The following is a 21602-nucleotide window of genomic DNA, read 5'->3' on the forward strand; positions in this document are numbered from 1 at the left end:
TAACGCACTGGCATTTTAGCAAACAGCAACTTCTGCCTTTTTGGTTAGTTTGGATGGTCTTCAGATGATGGGTTGAGTTTTAGGATTTCCAGAACCAGCATTAGACTCCACAAGCAGGCATTACTGAGAGCTACCCACAGACCAAAGTAGGGAAAACAATTTATTTAACATGCAGCAGGACAAATGCATTTGAGATGTATTTACAGTAACGGCTGTTCGGTATGAAGCAGGAACCTCAACCTACAGACAAGGGACATTCATAGTTTAATTTCCAAAGCTTGTAACAATGCATTTCCACGCAGCAAGACTATGGCATCTTTCCATTTGGCTTTACAGCACAGGCAATGCACTGCCGTTAACACTGAGAACAAAGCCATTCTGCAGAAAGCACTTGTGCTCTTCTGACTTCCTCAAAGTCACAGTGAGATTCACGTGTAGGCATCTAAAGCAGTGAAACCTGCTTCCTCAGGACACACTACGGCGCCTGGGCAGATTTAAGTGACCTAAACACTATCCCTATGCCTACAGTGTCTAAAGTGCTGGCAAGAACTTGTCTGAGGCAGAAAGAAATCTCTTTGTCTTCCATCCTAGTCCATCAGTTTAAAATTGCTGCTTTCTTTAACAATCTCAAAGATGGAACAATCCTTCTTGCCTGCCTTCTCTGTCAGGGAGCTGACAAGGCTGTGGTCCTCGTGAGCTTCAGACCAGGAATTTACAGCAAGATCCTTGGCCGAGCTTTGATTCCTCCTTCTACAACTGCCTGGTGCCTTTGATTAAAGCCTCAGGCCTTTGAATTTCTGAGTTTTTCACCTCTAATGATTTTTACTTCTTATCACAGTAATGAAAATATAAATAACTCCAAGCTGTATTTGCAATAATGGGTTTTACAGCCTCCATTAATTCCAGCAGCACTTTCTCTGGAGTTTTCTTCCTATAACAGCAGGGGTCTCCTCCTGTGTACACATTTTCTCAGCACTTCAGATGACTGCTCCCATCCACAGTTTAAGAGCTGATGTTCAACAGCACTGCCAGAAATGCTGAGCTAAGGACCTGCCCTGTGCTTTTGTCAATGGATGTTTAAAAAAAAAGAAAAACAAACAATAAAACCAACATTCATCTAAAACAGTCTGTCTCAAAGCTAGCTGAGGCACTACTCGAGACTGGAAATTGAAGAGGAGGAAGGGACTGCTGGAATCAAGTTTCACTAATTTCAACCTAGTTTGTGTGACTGCACCTGGAGGGCTCAGCTCCTCTGCCCCACTAGCACAGAACACTGACGTCCAGTAAAACTGCTTTCCACCTTGTGGAGATGATTGCACTTAGCCACTTCATAGAGGGAACAAATAAAACAGGGCGTTAAGCCCAGCACATGCACCAGCACAGCCCAGTGGAGCCTTCTTTCCTTTCACTGTCTGCTTGGTTCTGTTCAGCCATCCTAGAGCTCTACTATTTACATCTTGTGTTTCGCCGTACTCTCAGTACAACCCCGTAATACTGCCTGCAATGAGGGCACCCGAGGGGCACCTCCCCTTATCCCTGGATTCAGTCACTGCGCCTGCTGAGCAGCTGTAAGGACACTTCTGCACACCAGGTGCTGTCCTCCACCAACACTGACAACCGCTTCCCAGCCCCACGGGCACACCTCCTCCCCGCACGTCTCCTCTCCTCCCCTCGTTATGGAATGCAATGAGGGCAGAAAAATAACTGGTGTAGCCATTTGCATACAAAACAGCCCCAGCTGCCCAAAATGGGTACAAGAGGCAGGCAGCTAGCACTATAAAATAAATATCTTAGCTAAAGGTAGAGCAGTGTCGCGCAACACAGAGCTGGGGCCTGCTTACATCGACTGTCGGGAACGAAGCAGAGGAGGGGGAGGAAGGGAGCTAAGTGCCATTTCAGTGTAAAAAAGAAGCGTTCCCTCACGGAGCCAGCATTATTGCTTCACATGCTTAGCGGGTCCAGTCTGGCACTGAGGCGGTAGAAGTCCAAGGGAGGGCACGTGTAAGGGCTCTGCACTGAGAAAGCTCAAGGTGGCATCATTACCCCACCAGCCTGTAGGTATCTCTGGACAGCAGTACAGGAACACGCCAACTAAATCCCCTTCTGTTGACAGGTCTCCCCTCAAAATACAATAACTTCAAGTTTAACAGAGTGGAAGATAGAACCAGATTCACCCAGAGGCCAAGATGAAAGCAGCCAGCACTGGCTGCCTCTCAGTTCATGCTTGGCAAAAATGTCCCAGGACCCCTTCAGCGTGGGGTAAAACATTCTGGACTAAAGCTACAAGCAGAGTGGTCAGGACATGTAAACAAAGCTGAACATCACCAGTGGATAGCATGTGTGTCCCTCCCCACGTCACATTCATTCCAGTCCTGTGGGATCCTTTCCTGGTCCTGTCACAGAGTCTCTGGCAGTGTCCTAAGGTCATAGATTCCCCCACTGCTCTACTGGGGGAAACTGATCCACTTCGCCAACCTCTGTGCTGGGCTGGTCTCCCAGTGTGAAGGACAGTCTGTACCTCAGCCTCACCTTCTCCTGCAGGGAAGACAAAAAAAAAACAAGAGCAATGTGAGAATAGCTTCAGTTGCTCCTGAGCAAAACATTTCACTGCTACAGCTCTGAGATAACACCAGTTGTGCTGCACATAGCAGGGAGAAAAGGGCTATGGTATGTTCATGGCTTATTTCAGCTACTTAGCAAAACTGAGTTATTTACATTACAGTTTTTAAAACACAAACTTTATTGATTATCATGAAATAGTAGGAGAAAAGCAGAAATGATCTGCACTAATCATTTGATGTACGTGTAGCCAGCACCCATCGCTCAGCTGCTCTCCAGTGAGCCTGAAGAATGCTGCTGGAGTAGTGCAGATCATGTGCAGGAAGATAAAACAGTTCCTGCTCTGCAAAATTCCCAGTAAGCAGTAACCAGTGGTGGAAACAGCCTTTCAGTGAGGGGATCTCCTTGTGCTTCACAAAGTGAAACCTTTAACAACACACCAAACCCCTCTGATGCTTACCCTTTTGGATCTTGTAGCTTTCAGCTGATACCTTAAGGACATTTTGGCTGTAATTCTTAACTAGTAACATCTAGATTTGTCAAAAAATTAGAAACTACTTCAGTACATGGCTTTGAGCCTTATGGAGCAGGTTACTTAAATGACTAACTCCAGTAGGGGTTTCCACAGCTATTCAGGTATTCCTAGCACAGTGAGCAGACAGGAAAGTGTTAATGACGTTTCACTGGTCACAGGTACCTCTCATAACATGCCAAAGGGAAGGAACGTGATCTGACATTAATTAGTCTGTCTGTTCAGTTCTGTCAGGCTGTATAGAGCCTCAACACCGCAGAAGTATTCCTACAGCACCACCTAATTTCACATCACACTAATTATCACCAAAGCAGAGCGCTTCCAGCGCACAAGGGAATTAAGACAAGCTCTTGATGCAGCTCTGATTGTTCCCCCTTAAAGTTGACCCTTATATGACTCATGCCCTTCTGCTGGGAGAAATATGCAGGGTCTTCTCACCTCTTTCCTTGCTGAAAAAGTCTGTGGGGTAAGAGAGTACGTACAGGCTCACTCTAGCCTTTAATTGGAATGCCACTGATCTGATGCTGCACTGACCACCTCTGGAGAGCAACTTAAGAAATAACAGCTGCATTTGCACAGAGGTTTGGTCCAAACTCCCTGAAGAATTCAGCTTTCATCAATTTTGGCTGAAAAGGACAGGATAAGTCCCATTCCATTACAGTCTGCCCCTCTCACCTTTGTAGGATTTGCCAGAAGCATGACTTGGGTGATGGCAGCAGGTGGCTGGATGGGATTGAATGGAGACAGCTCTGTGCCAGAGGGTGGTTGTAACTTCACTTTCATGGACTGCAAACAAACAAACAGAAGTGGAACCTCAGGGAGTATCTCTTACCTTGGGGAGGATGGAAGATGTATGCACAGGCTGGGGAGATAACAACAGACATCCAAGCTGAAGGAAATCCATCCACATGTGAGAATGAGGAGACAAGAGCCAGCCCACTTACACAATATAATAGGAACAAGAAGACCAACAAATCAGTCCCAACAAGTCAGCCCAGAGTAAAAGCACTGGTCAGGTGAACACCAACGGCACCTTCCTACCCAAGTGCTCTTATGGCAGAGGTTTTAAACACAAGCATTTTCATGACAGGCAGATCATAGCTGTCTGGGACAGTTTTCAAAACACGAACCAGCCACCTGGAATTACGTAGGTGCAGTAAGAACCAGAATGGAACGTATTTTCACATTTAAGATGTCTTTAAGAAATTCTGATTCCCAAGGACCTCAGGGATGGCTCTATCCACAGAACAGTCCTGTCATTATGCTGTAAGCCATCTTCCTAGCCAGACACAGTTGGATTGATTAAAAAAGAAAATACATACTACCTGAAGTTTTGATCGTATCCTATTTAGTGTTTTCTGCCTCTGACAACCACCTTTATGTTCTGGAAGCAGGCAGAGCACTGCCTACAGAAAGGCAGAACCAAATTGTTGCATCCAAGTCCCTGAGTTCACACCCAGGCCCTCCTGAAAGCGCAGATTCACTCTGCTGTGGGTCCGACCCACGCATCCCTACCTTTGGGACAGCAGCCTGCAGCACAATGTTCTTCACAGGAAGCGGGGCCGTGTTCAGCATCGAGACTACCACAACCAGCACATCCGACCGTCCTGGGGGGCACTCCTTGGCAAAATGCAAGAGGATCCGGAAGCCGTTTTTGTCATAGGCCGTCACCGGGAGGGCGCTGCCTGCCACAGAGAGAGGAGAGGAATGCAGGTGTACGCTGCAGAAGACAATCTGATGCTTGGCTGGGATTTCTCATCCCTGTTCACTTCATTAGCTTAGTCAGGAAGCTTTGCTTTTAAAAAAATGTTCAGAGAACGGTGAAAAATGTGAAGTACTTACTAGGTTTAATGGATTCCAAAGGAACGTGAACGTTGGCCAAAGAAATTTCAGGTGCTTTCATGGGACTGCCTTGCTGCTGGAATGATGCTGGCTGGAAGAGAGGGCTCCCTGAGCCAGCAGTGCAGCTGCTTGGGAAAGGCATTGGAGGAGCTCCTGGGGCAGTGACTGGCAGCCCTGCAGGTGCTATTAATGGAGAAGAGGTGACAGGGGCTGGCAAAGTAACCCCAGGGAACACTGAGGGAGTTGCCATGCCTTGGGTGGCAGTCCTAGAAGACAAAAAACATGGGAAAATTAAGCTGAAAGCAAAGCAGGCATTTCACCATGAACCCAGAGCTAACTGCAAATCACAAGGACAAAACAGGCCTGGAGCCAGTTTGGAGTCTGCGACTCAGTGATGTCTCCTGTAAGAAGCAGGCCTACAAGGAAAGTGGTGTTGGTAGGATTAAGCACCACTAAGTCCAGGTGAAAGCAGAGCCTCACCTTGGCAGAGGTGAGCAAGGCTACGATGGCCAAAGGCCTTTCTACCTTAGCAGCCTAACTTCATGTTGCAGACTTAAATCAGGCAATAGTGCAGCTGTTCTCTACCTGGTAGTGTCTGTGTTCCCCTGCTGAAGGTGGAACTCAGTTTGTAAACATCCCAGTCATACATTTCTACCAAACTAGACAGTTGAACATCTATCTCTGAGCCCAACACTGCAGCAAGCTTGGTTTTCTAACCACAGAGACAAAGGGAAGTCCAGCAGTTTTAGTTACCCTTTGGCTTCTTCAAGAAGTTGTCCTAACGCATCTATCTTATGTGGCATATTGCTCCCCACAGATGAGCTGAAGTACCCAGGAGCAGCTGGAACAGTCTTGGGAGGCCCCACAGGTGCAGCTGGTCCAGCAGAGAATGCAAATGGTGCGGAGATTGGTGCAGGGATGCTGGAAGCAGTCTGAGAGGCTGTGAAAGCAGAAGGCAGCGGCACTGACGTTCCACATGTGGTCTGGGATGTGTGATGGAGAAGAGGGTTCCCTGCAGGGTTGCAAGCAACAGTCACCGTCTTCGGATTAAAGAAATCCAGGTCCAATTGGTCGTTCTGCAAGAGAGGACAAGTACATGCTCTAACTCACTGCTGTCCCCTGTTGTAGAGGTGGCACTGTTACAGAGGGAGAGAGATTTACCGCAAAAACAGGTGGTGGGTGGCAAGCAGCAAAGTCTGCGGCCTATGTCAGGACTACATCTGATCTGTAATTTAAGCAAAGGAAGTGCTAACATCATGGGGGACAGACTGGAAACTGAGACAGCCACACTCAGGGGTATTTACTCTGTTCAGACACAGCTATCCCAGATCTTGGGACCAAGCCAGACTTCCCCTCTGGAACAGCCGCCCCTCCGCTCGTGTGTGTGATCATTCTTCTCCAAGGTGACAAAGTGTGTCCTGAGACCTCCCACACTAGCAAGCCTCCCTCCCTTCCCTTGAGAAATTCCCTCCTTTGTACCTCAAACATGCTCCACTGGTTGTTTTCTGATGTCTCCTTCACTGCTGCAGGGGCTGGGTCATTCAGGCCTAAAAGGAGAAATAACAAATAGGTTACTGGAGCAGAAAATGAGTTAGGTGTCATCACTTGGAAGTTGTTTCAGTACCAAACTACTTGATTCAGCTCTGCCAGAGACCAAAAGTCTAGTGAAAAACTGAAATGCATTGCAAGTCTGTGATGATGAAAAGGGACCAACAGCACCAGCAGCCAACATCCTGCACATGGCCCCCCTAATTCATCCCGATTTTGATTTATGGCATCTCCTGCTATTCAGATCTGGGCTTCACAGGCAGGAATTCTGCAGGCTCCTACCAAGCGGTTCCTCTAGGGCACCTTGCTCTTTAGCAGAGCCATGAAGTCAGCAGTGAAATCAGCACCAATGCCTATGCACCTGCAGAGATCAGACTGTAATCACACACAACAGTTATTTCATTTGCTGCCTACTCTGGGAACACTGGAGTTTAATACTGATTCATGGATCAGTTCATCTATTCAGGATGATTCAAGGGAGCGTCTCAGAAATCCTCTGGACTCCTCTAGAAATAACAGATCTGAAGACATGCAGGATTGAGCAGAATCCCAGCAAGGAAAGATATCCCAATATAAATATTTAGGGAATAGCACAGGTTACTGTTCCCAACTGCACCATCTCAATCACCAACCTCTCTCAACCATCCCTCAAACTCTACCTACCAAGATCCAGGACAGCCCTAAAGGCTCACTAAGTAAACCTACTGGAGGAGACAAGAGCAGGAAGAAGCTGGTGTGGCCAAAATCAAAGGCATCTCATGCTCCTCAAACTCATGCTGGAGGAAGTAAGTGGACTTTTAGAAGCATGAATTGAGCAACCCTTTTCTGGGCCCCTCAGCGTCTTCTTACCTAAGCACAGAAGCTCCTCATCTAGCAAGGAAAGGGAGTTGGCAGTGCTGCTCTGCTGAGCAGGTGCAGCTTCCACTTGGCTCAAGGAACTGCTCCGCAACTGTGCAAACGTCTGTGGAGGAGGTGGGAGGATGGGGATCTCTGCTGGGGCCGGGGCTGCCGGGGGGGCTGGCGTCAGGGTGGTGGGCGGCATCGGAGGCGGCGGCGTGCCGGAGACATCCAATCCAGCAAGGTCAATGAGGGTGTTGAGGTTACTCGTGGAGTTACTCCCTGCAGCAGACAGAAGAGCACTACTAGGAAAGAAGGCAAAAGGCTCAGAGCAAGCACATCATACGGAAGAAATCAGCGAGATGGTTTAGGTAACACAGATTTCCCCCCTTAGTCGTGGCTTACTGCTCTTTATAAATGAAGGAGAAAGCCCTCATGCTGTCCAGCTAACCATTTGCTGACCACAAGTTAAGTAATCAACCCAGATACTTAGGAAATTAATATCTGAAAAGCAACACCTGCTCTTTCCCCAGCACTTCTTGTAGTCTTTTCAAAATCTTTTGAGCTCAGATCAGACCCTGGGAGATCCTCCAGAATTAAGACTACCAGAAAGCTGGAGTCAAGGAAAACATACACAGTCTGGATCTAGAATTCCCTTCATATTTAGGACAGTCTTGCTGCAATAGGATGCTGTCAGACAACATTATGCATTCCCTCTATTGCTCTTCATGCAGAAATGTTGAAGTAACTCCCAAGTGGCAATCCTGCCACACACAACACGCCCACTTTACATTTCAGCTTCACCTTTGAAATCCCTGGACAACTGGCCTAAATGCACAAATGGAACTGCTGGAAAAACCAGGATAGGACCCCTGGCCTGGCTCCCGCCCTCCCCCTCTTGTCCTTTTGATGAAGTTGTCCTCTTCTTACGTGTCACCATTAAGAGGCAGAACAAACGCGAAGACAAATGTATGAGAACTTCAGGCACACAAACTGTTTGGATGCTGGTTTGCTACTAATATTATCAGACATTACAATTACAAACAACCACCAATGGAAAATGCAAAGCTGTAGCACTGTAGCCCATGTCCATAATTGTTTATCCACTGCCTGGGAGCTGCCTCGTTCCCCTCTTATTCACAAAGTCTTGGCCAAAGGAACCATCAACAGCCTACTTTATCACAATTAATTGGAAACCCCGTCTGGAAGATAAAATTGTAGGATTCAAAATTAAACAGTTGGCTTCCCAGGAATTTACCTTCCACTGCTGACGTCACAGGGAGATCCACTTCACCATTGATCACTTGCCCCTCTATTATTTTTTTATAGGAATTTATCACACGGGATAAGTTGTCACTGGCCTGCAGAATATCCCCTACAGGCAAGAGAGACAAAAACAACCTCCAAGACTTTAGTCACTAATGCTGACAGTATTCGTTTGACAGCTAAATAATTAGCAAGAAAAAACAATTATTTATCTATGAGTTCCATTATTCTGTCTGCCATGCTTCTCTAAGCAAGACCCTGACCTTTCTAGGTCCATACACGTTACAGTTATGATGAAAATGACTCCAAGGCTTTGTTCTCCACAGTAACTCCCTTCCCCTTCCAAAGCAGCAGCTGTTCCACATCATCTCCCCCAGCCTCCTCCCATAATGCCAATTCCTTGCATGAACATAAATGATAAGCATAAAGAGCAAGGATCTTGTCTTTTTGCTCAAAGCAAAGCACATCCACAGAGGCATCTTTACAGCAGCTGTTCCCTTGCTGAACCCTCGCACAGTCACAGGCAACAACTGTAGTTAAAATGGAGAAGTGTAGCTTATTTTACCCAAGCTGCTGTCATTATCCTCTGTCTCACTGGCTAGCTTGAACAGCGTCCGTCTTTTGGTTTCACACCTTTCGTAGAGCTCCTGGGAAGAGAGATTAGGACAGAGGGTCTTATCAGCCAGGAGCCACTGTCAGCAACATCAGTCAGCACAATGACCGCCCAGGCATTGTGGAAAGCCCAGGACAGAGAAGCCAGCTTCCCTTGAGCTGGACAGGCTAGTGTAGAAGGACAGCCAAGATCCCCTGTCCCTACCCTAGTAACAGAACTGAGAAGTGTTACACCACTGTGAGAGCCCAGTCTGCATTTTCAACACGACACCTCTCAGTCCTCCCTCACATCAGCATTTTCAGCCTATTCTAGTCCATAATGGGATTTTTGTTCCTTGTGTTACAGCTGTCCCTAAAAGCACAAGAAAGCAGAAGTCTGCAGCCTCTACTCAGTCTGCAACCACACAGAAGAAAGGTGACAATAAAACATTTCACAGAAATAAACCATTTTCTTACGCTTCATACCATTGTTTCACAACCTTGTTGTTAAACAAAAGTATAATTCTAAATTTTAAAACTACACGAAGTGCAACTCTTCAAGGCTCTGAGCCTATCCAACCACCCCCCATGTAACTGACTGCAGCAGTTGCAAAGAAGCTGACTTTATCTCAATAAAAAGAGAGCTGAGGGAAGCCTCTGTTTGAGATAAAAAGCTATGAACAGTTAAAATGGATCAACTAGTGGTGTAAACATTTCTCCCCAAGCTCATTTAAAGAATGTTTGTGGCTCCCTGAGTTAGACAGACCAGCATGGGGGACTGAATATGTGGCTCAGCCCAACATACAAGCCCAAACATTTGTGTTTGTATAACGATTTCAGTACGCTGCTCTACCATTTTTCTAAATTGAAGAACTGTGCAACTTAAAATAGCTTCCAAAAAATTTGGTTCTGATATCAAACATTTCATGCTCCATGTCTGGAATATCGTAATGCCAGCTACATGGGAGGACGTATTTTCTGCCCCCACAGGCCTTTAGTTTATCCTGCTCTGAGGGACAATTACTATCCACAACCACTATGCTCTAATGGTACCAAGATTAGAAATTGCAGCTTCTCAACTCTGCTACACTGCGTCTTTGGAGAACAGCTGTACCTGACTTCAAAAATGTGCAAAAGAGCTATTACCCACTATCCTTGTAAGGCACTGAGTCCTTTGATGAAAAGTATTAAAAAATATGGTTATTTTCTTGCCTGCTGTTTCCAATGACAGCTCTTGTTTCTTGGCACTGCTCTCCATTTTATTGCACTATAATTCTTTGCAAAACTCAGTGAAATCTGAACAAGAAGAAAAAAGGACTGACTCCAGTATTTCTGGGAAGCAGCAGCTCAGACCCACCTTCATGAGCTCTCTGTCTGCCTCTGATGACTCCTCTTTGCTGTAATGAACCAACATCTCATTCAGCAGTTTTACGTTGTTATTTACTTCTTCTAGCGTGTGCATGCGTTTTGTGACTTTTTGAATCCGAGCCTCATCCTTCAGGGTATAAACAGAGACATGAAAAGTGAGTTTTCCTGTAAAGGTCCACAGCATCACAACAGCAGGCATCATTTGAAAATCATGTAAAATGCTGTCTATTTAAAGTTGAGCTAAAAAGGAAAAAAATAACACACCAGAACACCACCACCACACCACTCTCCATTCATGTGAAGCTTTGTTTATTTGATCATCTTTTCACTACCATTCTGAAACACTAGAAAACTCCGTATTCCCAAAAAGTCTCATTAAATAAATTTTAATTTATAATTATACTACTAAAAATAGAAGTGTTCAAAACACCGTGTTCCCAGAAGTCCCTTTTTGACCTTTTCAGATTATTTTTTTTGGTAAGTGAGTTTGTTGTTATTGTTCCTTGTTGACATTTTATGAAAAAAAGATGTGTTTGAAACAAAGTATTTACTAGAAACAACCAGCACACTCTGGTAGAAAATGTCCACCCATCTCTGATTTGAGATCCCAACTAAAGACGTAGGAGACTCTGCCCTGGGGACAGGAGAAGCTTGAATGGAAATATTTTGGAAACCTATACATTCCTTTCCGTCTAGGAGCTATACTTTTTTTTGCCAGAATCACAGTGAGTCATTTCCTGGACTCCAGGGTTTCTAATGCCTGCCATGGGTGGATGCATCACAGCTCCACAAACAGGAAGGTGTTTCCATGAGGCTGCTTGTGAGAAGACCCAGTCTGATGACTCAATTCTCGGTAACCAGGGGCAGTACAGAACTGCTGCCACCAAACCCTGATGTGAAAAAGCATCTCAAGCAACAAGAACGCAGTTAATTTCAACACAGCATTCAATCCTTGCCCCTTCTTGCCCTGTCTCATCAGGGACACCAACCGCAGACATTTGTGTGATACAAATATCTCCCGGTTGTGAGCTAGAGTCACAATTACCAACGCATTCATTTCATGCAGCCCTGCTAAGTCATCTGACATCATCCTTTTATGCCAAATCACCTGGACTAGATGCAAGTGGGTTTTTTTTTGAAGTTTTAAGAAAACAAGAAGAGGTTGGCCATTACTGATGGTCAGTTTCATTCAGTCCCCGCTATTTAACTAAGGAATATACCAACACAAATGCTCCTGAAGCCTAAGAAACCAAGGTTCTGCCATACACATGATCCTAAAGCTCTCCACCGATGTGGGGTTAAATTGCTTAAAACCTGCACAGCAGACCACTGATTGGGACCAATCACTTACAGGAAGTTCTTACCTCTTTTACCATGGATTTTATAAGCTTGTTTGCCTCTTGTAAATCATCTGGGTTTTTGCTTTTCAGCAGTTTGGCCAGAAGCTGTAAGACAAGACGATGATATTCAGGAAACAAAGACTCTTGGGCAAACAGAAGCAGCAAGAAAAATTTAGTGGAACAGTTCAGGGAAAAACATATATAGACCACTTTACAAAGCCAGGAATCATTTTTGGGTTTGTTGTTTTCCATGAGTTGTTACATTACTGCTTCTGCACAGGACCTGTACTGTCATACTGCAGAGACTTGACACTGGGCAATTATTCCTCCTGTACATGATTTTTGGCAACGTGTCTGAAACGTTTTCTGCCTTCTACTATTGCAGCAGGATGGCACTATAACAACAAATAACTACATAATCATAACACAGACAAGTCTTCACTTGGATTTCAGGTTAGGTGTGTAGACAAAGCAGTCATATTTAAACCAATGAGTTCTTTGAAAGTACAGATCACTTCTCCAGAAATAAAAGCTGTACTAGCGTACTTTCCTTCCTTATTCCAAACGTGCATTAAGCAATTGCTTTTTATCAGTAATTATGATAAAAATCTTCACTATACCTTGGATTTCTCCTCATCATCAAACACAGGATTTTTGGGACGAGGTGGTGGAGAAGGAATCAAGGTTTTGTCCGCAGGAATCACAGGATCAAACATAACAATCCCTGAAAGCAGAAGGCAACCCACATGGATTTGCAGTGCAGTCCCACCGTGCCGTGCATCCTGTTATTCACATGCTGCTGTCAAAGTGAACAAGCTGCCAATCTGTGCACTGATACTAGCACACTGTTCCACTACACAATACAGCATCAAGATCACTGAGCATGCTAGCCAAACAAAGAATGCGTTCTTTGATAAAGGACAAAACCCCAGCAACTGTGTTGCCATGTCCATACTGCTCCTCTAAGAGCTCAGTATAACCAGGAGCTCCCCACTATTTGTCTTTTCCCCTTTCACATTAGTCTCTGAGCAACTACACAAAGTCCCAGACAACCTAGCTTTGTGCAAACTCAAGGGCGTGACATTTCTTTGTAAAAATGAGCTGAGCAGGAAAGCAGACAGCAATGCAGGATGGGGTGATGAGCAGACTCCTAACCATGAGTGGGGAAACAGCCAATTTTCCTGCTTGTTCCATTGCCAAACCCTAGATTTGTGCTCTACTCCCAGGAGCTTTCCCAGAACCCTTTTTTCTTTTTCCCTTTTGAAGCCACATGCTTCTCTACCAAGTGTTTTTCACTTTGCCTATGCAAGACATTTGTATCACTTTAAAGGTACAATTGTAAAGTGATCTGGTCAACACAACACAAAAAGCTACATGGATGCTCTTATTTGACTTTAAATTGTCCTTAAATCATTTAAAACTAGTTCCAGAGAAAAATAATCAAAATAAAACCCTACAAATCAAAACCAAAAGCATTTGCAAGGTGTTTCACTAATCTAGTTTAAAAAACAAAAGACCGACCCAACCCAGCCCACAGTATAACAACTAGCTTTCCCAAAGACTCATGGAACTTCTCCCTTGTTCCATCTCCTCTCAGTTTGCCTTGATTTCATCTAATTAGAAGGTGTATGTTGTGTGACTCTCCTGCTTACAAGCACAGGCTGAAGAGAACGTGTGAAGGAGCAGCTGACTTCCTACCTTGTCGCTTCAGCATGTAGTAGGCATCCTTGATTTTGGATTCTTCTGGCAGCGCCACTGTCCAGCTATACAGCAATTCAATCACTTTGGTCTTCACCTTTTCTGAGACCCGATCTCCCAGGTACTAAAAATGTGGGGAAAAAAAAAAAGATGAAAATTCTCCACATTCTTTATTTCTTTAAGAAAAAAGCCCACACACAGAGAACGGGAGTTCAGTGATATACATTAAGAGGTGTAAAATCCAAGATCTAAGGTGCAATGCTAAGAGGAAAGAGTGCTCAAATATATCTGAATTAACAGCAAAGGCTTTGTGACTATCTTCAGCAAAAGAAAGAGCAGATATTCTGTTAGTTTCAAAGTGTTGCTATTTAAAAATTATAGCAATAGAGATACCAGCCCCCTGCAGTGTCTTATAGGAAAGAATCTTGGAATACTTCACTGTATTAACCATGTCTTGGGGTGCTTCTATCTATTTTTCACCACATTAAGCTGATCACGGATATCGAGGGACTTGCCCAGGCACTCTACAGCAAGTCAGCAGCAAGGTGAGGATTACAACTCTGTGGTGTTGCCGTATCTCATGCTCTAATTTCAGTATCACATCCCTCCTCCAGTGATGCTGGCACGTCCCCCCACCAATCCCATCCCAAGAAAAACAAAACTAACAAAGAAAACAACCAACCACCACTTAACCATTTTAAAATGGTGGCTTAAAACCCCTTGTGTTACATGAAGCTTTGTAACAGTACAAGGGCTATGCATCAACAGTAAATAGGCAAAGCATACTGAGAAAAATAGTAGGAAGAGCACAAAAAAGTTAACTAACAAATGTTCTTTGAATGTATGCTAATAAATGCAATAAGGCAGACAGAGCACTGGAAACATTCTGGATGTTGCCTTTAGCTTACGGAGGCCAGACAAAGAATAAATAAAATAGGAAGGCTCAGGGACTAACCTTTGGAGACACAACCTTTATTAACTCATTCAAAAAGCGAAACTTTCCTACTTCATTATGAAATCTTCTCCCGCAATTCTTCATACAAGCTTCCAGCACCTGCATTCAAGTAACAGAAATAGGAGCTGAAACAAACACCAAAACTCTACAATAACAGCTTAGATGTGTCCAACTTATAGGGGAGCTGAAGGACCCACGTCAGTGAGACACAGATTCCTGCTCTGGGACAGAGGCACAAATCCCTTGTCTTTAGGAGTGCTGCACCAAGACAGGCTGCTCGCCCACTCCCAGCAATGTGGGTATGGGTCAGTCACTCCCTGTTAGGGCTCACAACAATAAACACAAGTCTTACCCGAGGATAACAAATGAAAGCAGCTGAAACACAGGAGTTATTTCCAACTGCTTTGTTGCTAATGCACAATCTGGACACTTCGGTTAGGCAGCGTGCCCCCCCTCCCTGTCCATGCCCTCCCAGCAGGGAATTCAGCCCCAGAACTTGCCCCAGCTAACCCCACTGACACACACTGTGCTCCTCTTATACTCTGCATGGAAAACATCAAATGATATATAGCTGGATTTAAGAGAAGGGTCAAGGACTACCTACTGTCAAGGCTTGGACTGCCTCCCATTCCTGCGGCGACTGGATCTTGTGAGCCAGGAGTCTCACAGCTATCTGGGGCCTGAAACAAAGCAGGTGCCCATTACAATGCAGGGGAACACACTGAGGGATTTTCAGGCTTTCAAGAATTCTACTGTTTAAATGAGATCTTTCACATGATTAAAAGAAATTAGTATTTTTCATGTTTTCATCAGTGTACAGAGACTAACAAATCTTCAAGGTATCTTTGTAAGCCCGGCTGTTTGCATGTATAAAAGGAAGCAGGGCTGGTCTTCTGAGCCAGCAATTCCAGATTCGTCCTTGGCCCATCGGCCAAACAACTCCCAGTACAGTCCCCAGCCCAGGAAATCACATCACTTCTCATGAATTAGTTTCCTTTTCCAAAAGAAAACACTTCTTCCTTAGCTCACAGGAATGCTGTGACTGGGAGGTTTGTACAGATTTTACGTGAAGACCCTTCAAGCACTAAAAGTTCTAACCCCGTTTTACAGACTGAAAAACAGGATGAGTTTGCCTGGGTAAGAACCGTGCAGCTGCAGAAGTTGACATGAGGCAGATTCAGGATTCATATTTTCCTAGTACTCTGTCTGTGTATAAACCTTCCCTTCGCAGAAGGGAAACCAAACCTCACAGCACCTTGTTTCGTCTGCAGCCAGATCTTCCTTGTGATATCAGTATATGTAAGAAAATAAAAACTTCGACAATTAAATGACATATTTTAAACTGTGCATGTTAAATTACTAAGTCTAACGTGGTTTGGGACACCTACCCTTCAAGCTCTTTGTTGATCTGGTCACAGAATCCAATGATGTATTCCCAGTCTTCTTGCCTGTTAGATGGGTTAGTGGCTTTATCTTCAGCAAGAGAAAGAAAATATGTTAGCAAACAAGCAAAAAGGAATGGTATAAAAAGTCATGCATTTCCTAGAGAAAGGCATTTGACATCCATCGCCAACTATAAAAAAGAAGAAAAGTTGACACATGCTGTGTCTGGTCAGGGGAAAGGGTGTTTCCAAGTTGATGCATCCAAATATCCAGCAAGAATCACAGCTTTCCAAAAGGCAGATGCCAAATGTCAAGTACTCAGAAACATGCTTTTTCCACATTGTAAATGAAAGTACAAGAGAAAGTATTTGAACTTGTTCTGCTTCCTTCTACCTGAAATGCTCTTTCTTAGCTATAACAATAAACTCCTTAAAGGCTAAACCCTCCAATTTTCTACGTAGGAAATTCTTTTTGTATTCCCTGGGAGCTTTGTAAAAGTGAGAGCTGGAAGATCAGATGTTTAGTAGAAGTCATTTAGCATTGACACTTGTTTTTAGACTGTCAGGTGATTTGTTGGACGCCTTATCATTTCTCCTGGGAACTATGAACTGAAATTTATTATTACACACTGAGTTCTTCTTGCAAGTAATAACCACCACAGCCTGTACGTGAGTAAGGATCCAAATCCTGCATGCTCAAACAGAGACTGATGCTCTACTGCCTGGACTGTGCCAAGCTCCTGATGGATCCTCCCTCAGCCACTGGCATCTCGCTTATTGTACGACTGCAGGATCCTGAGGCTATCACCATCTCTTTTTGTTATGAAAGTATCTTCATGCATTTTACTTCACTGATGGAGCACTGCATTTACAGTAGACAAGATTCCTGCTTTAATGTAATTTTCCAGCTGAGATGACTGGACATGAAGATTTCTTTCTTGTATGGGAAGCAACAATGCACTGTAGCTAGCTAGGGTCTGGCATTTAAGAAATATTCCTCAAGGTTTTAATGGAAATAGACACAGAAAAGAATGGATTAGATAGACAGATAACAGAGAGCAGGGGATGAAGTATAGGGGGGAAAACAAACAAACAACAAAAAAAAACAGACAGCACACATGCCTGTACTTCAATCATACAGGAAAGCATAATTAAATAATGCATGTAACATTACAAAGCATCACTTTTTGTCACCGTTAAAACGTATCCTTTTACCCTTCCACAGGCAAATAAAAACAACTGTCCAGTACCTAGGCTCAAAGCTCACTTTCACAGTTCTCCTTAGCCCTGCTCCTGCAGCAGTCCTGCAAGGTTTGCTCACGGTTCCCTCCTCACAAAAGAACAGTTGTAAAGCAATTTTGCGAGTTGTTCCGTGGGATGCATCTGTAAAATACTCTGCACCAGTGAATCTGCTGCTGACCTGCACGGGACCCTCCATAAGTCAAAGGCGGCAGCCAGGGAAGCCTAACTGTGGGATGATATCTCACTGTGCCAGCTAAGCTACCAAGCTACTTTTCGAGCTTGAAAGATTCAAAAAAGGCTTACTTTAAAAAGCAGCTGCTACAGAGCCAAGCAACTGCTCAAAACATGAGGCACTTAAGCCTTATTACCACGCTCACAGCTGCTCAACGCCCTGGAAGCATCATGAAAACATGGACGTGTAACAATCCGCAGCCTTTTCATGCAAGTCAAATGGCATCGGGCACGGTTTGGTGCTCCAGAGAACCTCTGCTGCTCTGCAGGCCTAGATGAAAGAAATACAGCTCTTGGCTGGAGTTAATGGTATTTATTTAATAAAAACAGGAAGAGCACAAACAGGGAAGGACACTCAACTAAATGAACTCTTTGTTGGTGGCGCATCCTGAAATTAGGGGAGAGATCTGGTACAAATGGGAAAATGTAACCAACAGGCCCTTGCCAATGTTAGAGATGTTTGGAACAGCTTTAAAATTAAAGATTTCTTGGAATGGCACTGGATTATTTCTCAGACTCATATTGGATTCAAATTCCTCTTTGTTTTTTTTTGCATCAGAAGCTCTCACAGAAAGATAGTAAATCGTCAGGAGAGGGACATTACTGAAGGGAGGTTATGTTCCACACAAAGAAACTCCCTGTTTTGAACATTCATAAAATCTCCACGTGAAGCCCTATTTCATAAGTTAATGTTCTTGATCAGAAACTTTGCCCTGACTCTGAAGATTGATGTTTTTTCATGACAACACATTGATTTGTGCAGATACCTTAAGCGACTTGCTTACTGATCTCAGCACAAACCACGTCAACACAGCATCCCAGTCAAGCTAATTTACCTTGCTTAACCTTTTCAGCATCTCCCCACGTGAAGCTGCATCATGCCTGTGAAGATATAACCTCAAATCCTCTATTTTTATGCAGAAAACTTAAAATGTAGGCAGGAAGCTACTACTGCCCTATAAATAGAGTTCAACCCTTCCAAGAAAGGACTAGTTCCAGGAAGAGTTTGGTGCTACAGAATATTAAATCCTTGGCTGCTCTGTTGAAATTGCCAAAACAAGCCCATTTGGTACCGGTTATGAAGTCTGACTTTGTGGAGATGCTTGTCCACGAGGTCCCATCCTGAAAATCCCATTCACAGTGGCACCCAAGTAAATCTGAATCAGCAGTTTGGAAACCAGTCTCTGCACTAGCCCAGTCCCTTCAGCATCTCTGCCTTAGCTTTATAGGTCCTAAGCGCAGCATTGTCTGAAAGTTGCTTCACACTTGACCTAAGCATCAGAGCCATTCAGCATTCATTTGCTCTGCTAAACCCCGAAACACTAATGAGTCAACACTCAGATGCATCATTACATGGGAAACAAAGGTGCTTATTTTCTGTATAGCGCAACAGCTCTGGAATACAGAGAATATTAATTGGCTGGTAATGAACACTCATTTTCCGAGTTTACTCCTCTATAGAGATAAGATAAAAGCCATCCCAGCAAAGTGTTTCTCCCAGTCAGGCTTAGCACATGAATTGGGAATGCCTTGTCCAAGCACATCAGAGCCTAACGTTCAGATTCTGTCTGTAGCTCACGGAAGACAAGCAGAATGCTGACCCACAGTGATACTAGAGGGGAAAAAAAAAAAGGAAAATCATCGTATTTTAGCTGTCTCCATCTGTCACATACCTGGACACCGCCCCAGCCTGACATGAATGTGATGCAATAAACTTCCTTTCGGAAGCAGCAGAACAGGCAGCACTGAAGTTAAAGCATCCAGCTGTGTTTGTACACCTGACACTGTCTTCTAACCTCCTCTTCTATTTCAATTAACTGCAGAAGAAGAGGCTGCAGACAGGGAGAGAATAGAAGGGATCTCCTTCTCTCACCCCAACTGCCTGAAACAAGGCAGGAGATGAAGATGCTAGATCATGGCAGGCTGAAGAACAGATCCTGCTGCAGCATTAGGACACCAGGATGTTACTTCATGGGTCTAGGACTCCATCTGATGACCAAAAGCCAGGGCAGCCTGGAAGGCTGCATACCACCAGTACAGAAAAACCACTGGCAAGGATTTTCCCATCCTCCTGTGGCTGGGAGGTTGGCTGCACTGCTGACAGTTCTGGCCCTTCCCTTCAGTAAGGGTACAGCAGGTGCACAACCTCAAGGTTAGCATTAGACACGGTACATCTTTCTGATAGTTACAAGACAAATAACCTCGGGAGGCCTGGTGAAAGCACTCAGACACACCAGCCTTTGCACTCTGCCTTCCCGGTCTGCACGACTCCTCCGGTAATTTATGTTTAATAAGTGAACCATGCTTCCTTACACTGGGAGGAGCTGTACAATCACACCAGCACAAACCACCGTAGCAGTGACCAGGCATAAATTTATCATCGTAAACAAGAGCAACGCTCAAGCCTTGAAAAAAATGTGCACTGCTCTGCAATCAGGCTCACTGCAACACGGAGCAGGCAGCGCTGCTTATAATAAGGAAGGTTTTTGTAACGCTGTGCTCTCAGTGGCAGAGCATCCTACTGCGTGGTCAAGGGAGCTAACTCCTCTCGCAACTTCCACAATTAAAAATAAATAAAAAGCACAAAGCAAAGGGCCAGGAAGCTTTCCAGCCTGCACAGCCTAAAATATCCTTCCTACTCGATATTTTCACACACATGCTGAATTTGGTGAGTCAGTCCTCCTCAGAGGAGGATTAAAAGGAAGGTATGTGGGTGTTCCTTCATGTGTCTCGCTGGCTACAATTAAACAGAAAGATATTGACAAACTGTGGGAGTTCAGAGGAGGAGCAAGAATCATAAGGGGACAGAAGGGATTGATCTAAAATGAGAAGTGAGAGCTGAAAACGTAGTTTAGCCAATAACTCCTGTAATGGATGATGATACCACATACACATTTAAATTTTATATAAAAATTCAAGGAAGAACAAGAATTATTTCATCCTGTTAGTGGAGGTACAGCTCCAAAAGGGCACCAGATTTCACATCCTGAAGCACTGAGGGGAATGCCAGGATTCTGCCCCTTGCACAGCACCCAACTAGTCAGGAACTTTGCTCACCACTGTAATGGAACAAGTAGCTGTTCTAAAAAACAAAAATTAACCAAATCCAGGTAATAAGTTATTAATCTGCAAGACTGCATCCCAGAGGCAGGAGCAGAAGCCCTGTAATTGGAATATATGAAAAAAATGACAGTTCTGATCAATTCCTGCAAGTCCCCTCCAGCCCTGGGCCAGACCCCGCAGCACTGAGGCTCCGCACAGCCAAAGGGCAGGGACGGGAAGGCAGCAGGGAGATGCTCGGCAATGGCTGTGAGGTGAACGAGACAATTTTCTTTCTGCCTCTAACGTCTGATGTTCTGTAACACGAAATAAATTTTCCTAAAGCAAGGATTTTCAAATATTCCAGCCTGCAGCCTTCCAATGGACGCCCAGAACTCCTGCAAGCGCAGCTAGGCAGAGAGAGCAGCTCGCCTGCTTGAAAAACACGGTTGTATAACACAGGAACAGGATTTATTTAGGAAATTCCTCCAGCCCCGAGCCTCACGGGCACCGCTCAGCCCATCCGCGGCGCTACCGGCGGGGGAAGGAGAAGGGACAGAGCCTTTGTGGTCACAGCAGCGACAGCTTCGGAGGTGCCGAGCGACCCTGCCCGATGTTTTTTTTTTAAGAATTAAAGCGCCGATCACCGGCCCCCGGCGCTGCCGTGCCCACACGGCCACAGCCTCGGGGTCCCCCCCCCGACCCGCAGCGAGGGGCAGGGGCCGGGGCGCTCCCCCGCTGCGGCTCCCGGTGGAAGGCGAGGGAAAGCGGGGCAGGGATGGGGCTGAGGGGGGCCGAGAGGGGCCGAGGGGATCCGAGGGGCCCCCGGGGTGCGTGTGAGGGAGCGGGGCCGGGGCTGAGGGGCCGGGCTGGGCGGCGGGCCCCGGCGGTACTCACTCAGCCACGACTCCAGGCTCTCCCCCTCCGCCTCCGCCATGTTGTCGGCCCGGCCCGGCCCGCGGCTCCGCCCCGGCTCCGCGAGAACCGAGCCTCGGAGCCTCCCCGCCGGCTTCAGGCTCCTCCCCGGGCCGCCCACGAGCGAGCCCCGTTGCCCCGTTCCCTACCCCGCAGCCGGGGGGCTCGGTGTCCCGGGGGGGGGGGGACGACAGAGCGGAGCCCTCCGTGCCCAAGCACCGCGCCCCTCACCCGCCGCCCCCATCCACCGCGGCCAG

General features: G+C 45.5%; 1 protein-coding gene across 2 annotated transcripts; it reads right to left on the reverse strand.

The window, feature by feature from the left end:
* Window positions 1-147: 147 nt before the first annotated feature.
* GGA3 (golgi associated, gamma adaptin ear containing, ARF binding protein 3) lies at window positions 148-21514 on the reverse strand. 2 transcript variants are annotated; one of them, XM_068654602.1, is made up of 17 exons: window positions 21328-21514; window positions 15925-16009; window positions 15141-15216; window positions 14537-14635; window positions 13582-13705; window positions 12504-12607; window positions 11908-11988; window positions 10533-10670; window positions 9150-9231; window positions 8577-8693; window positions 7331-7600; window positions 6413-6480; window positions 5687-6009; window positions 4934-5199; window positions 4607-4776; window positions 3767-3877; window positions 148-2535 (listed from the first exon to the last, which is right to left on the reverse strand). In XM_068654602.1, the coding sequence occupies exons 1-17, from the start codon at window positions 21365-21367 to the stop codon at window positions 2425-2427; spliced, it is 2265 nt and encodes a 754-aa protein (XP_068510703.1). In that variant the 5' UTR covers window positions 21368-21514; the 3' UTR covers window positions 148-2424. The 2 variants fall into 2 exon arrangements, with proteins under 2 accessions (XP_068510703.1, XP_068510704.1); XM_068654603.1 differs by lacking the exon at window positions 21328-21514 and having other exon boundaries at window positions 15137-15216; window positions 15925-15981.
* Window positions 21515-21602: the final 88 nt, after the last annotated feature.

Source organism: Anas acuta, chromosome 18 (assembly GCF_963932015.1).
Source record: "Anas acuta chromosome 18, bAnaAcu1.1, whole genome shotgun sequence".
Lineage (NCBI taxonomy): Eukaryota > Metazoa > Chordata > Aves > Anseriformes > Anatidae > Anas > Anas acuta.

Coding starts and splice junctions, on each gene's coding strand:
- GGA3 (XM_068654602.1), bottom strand. CDS start 21,367: ATGGCGGAGGCGGAGGGGGAGAGCCTGGAGTCGTGGCTGA. Junction 12,608..13,581: donor CTACATGCTGAAGCGACAAG/GTAGGAAGTCAG, acceptor TTCTGCTTTCAG/GGATTGTTATGTTTGATCCT. Junction 9,232..10,532: donor CAGACAGAGAGCTCATGAAG/GTGGGTCTGAGC, acceptor CTCTCTTCCCAG/GAGCTCTACGAAAGGTGTGA.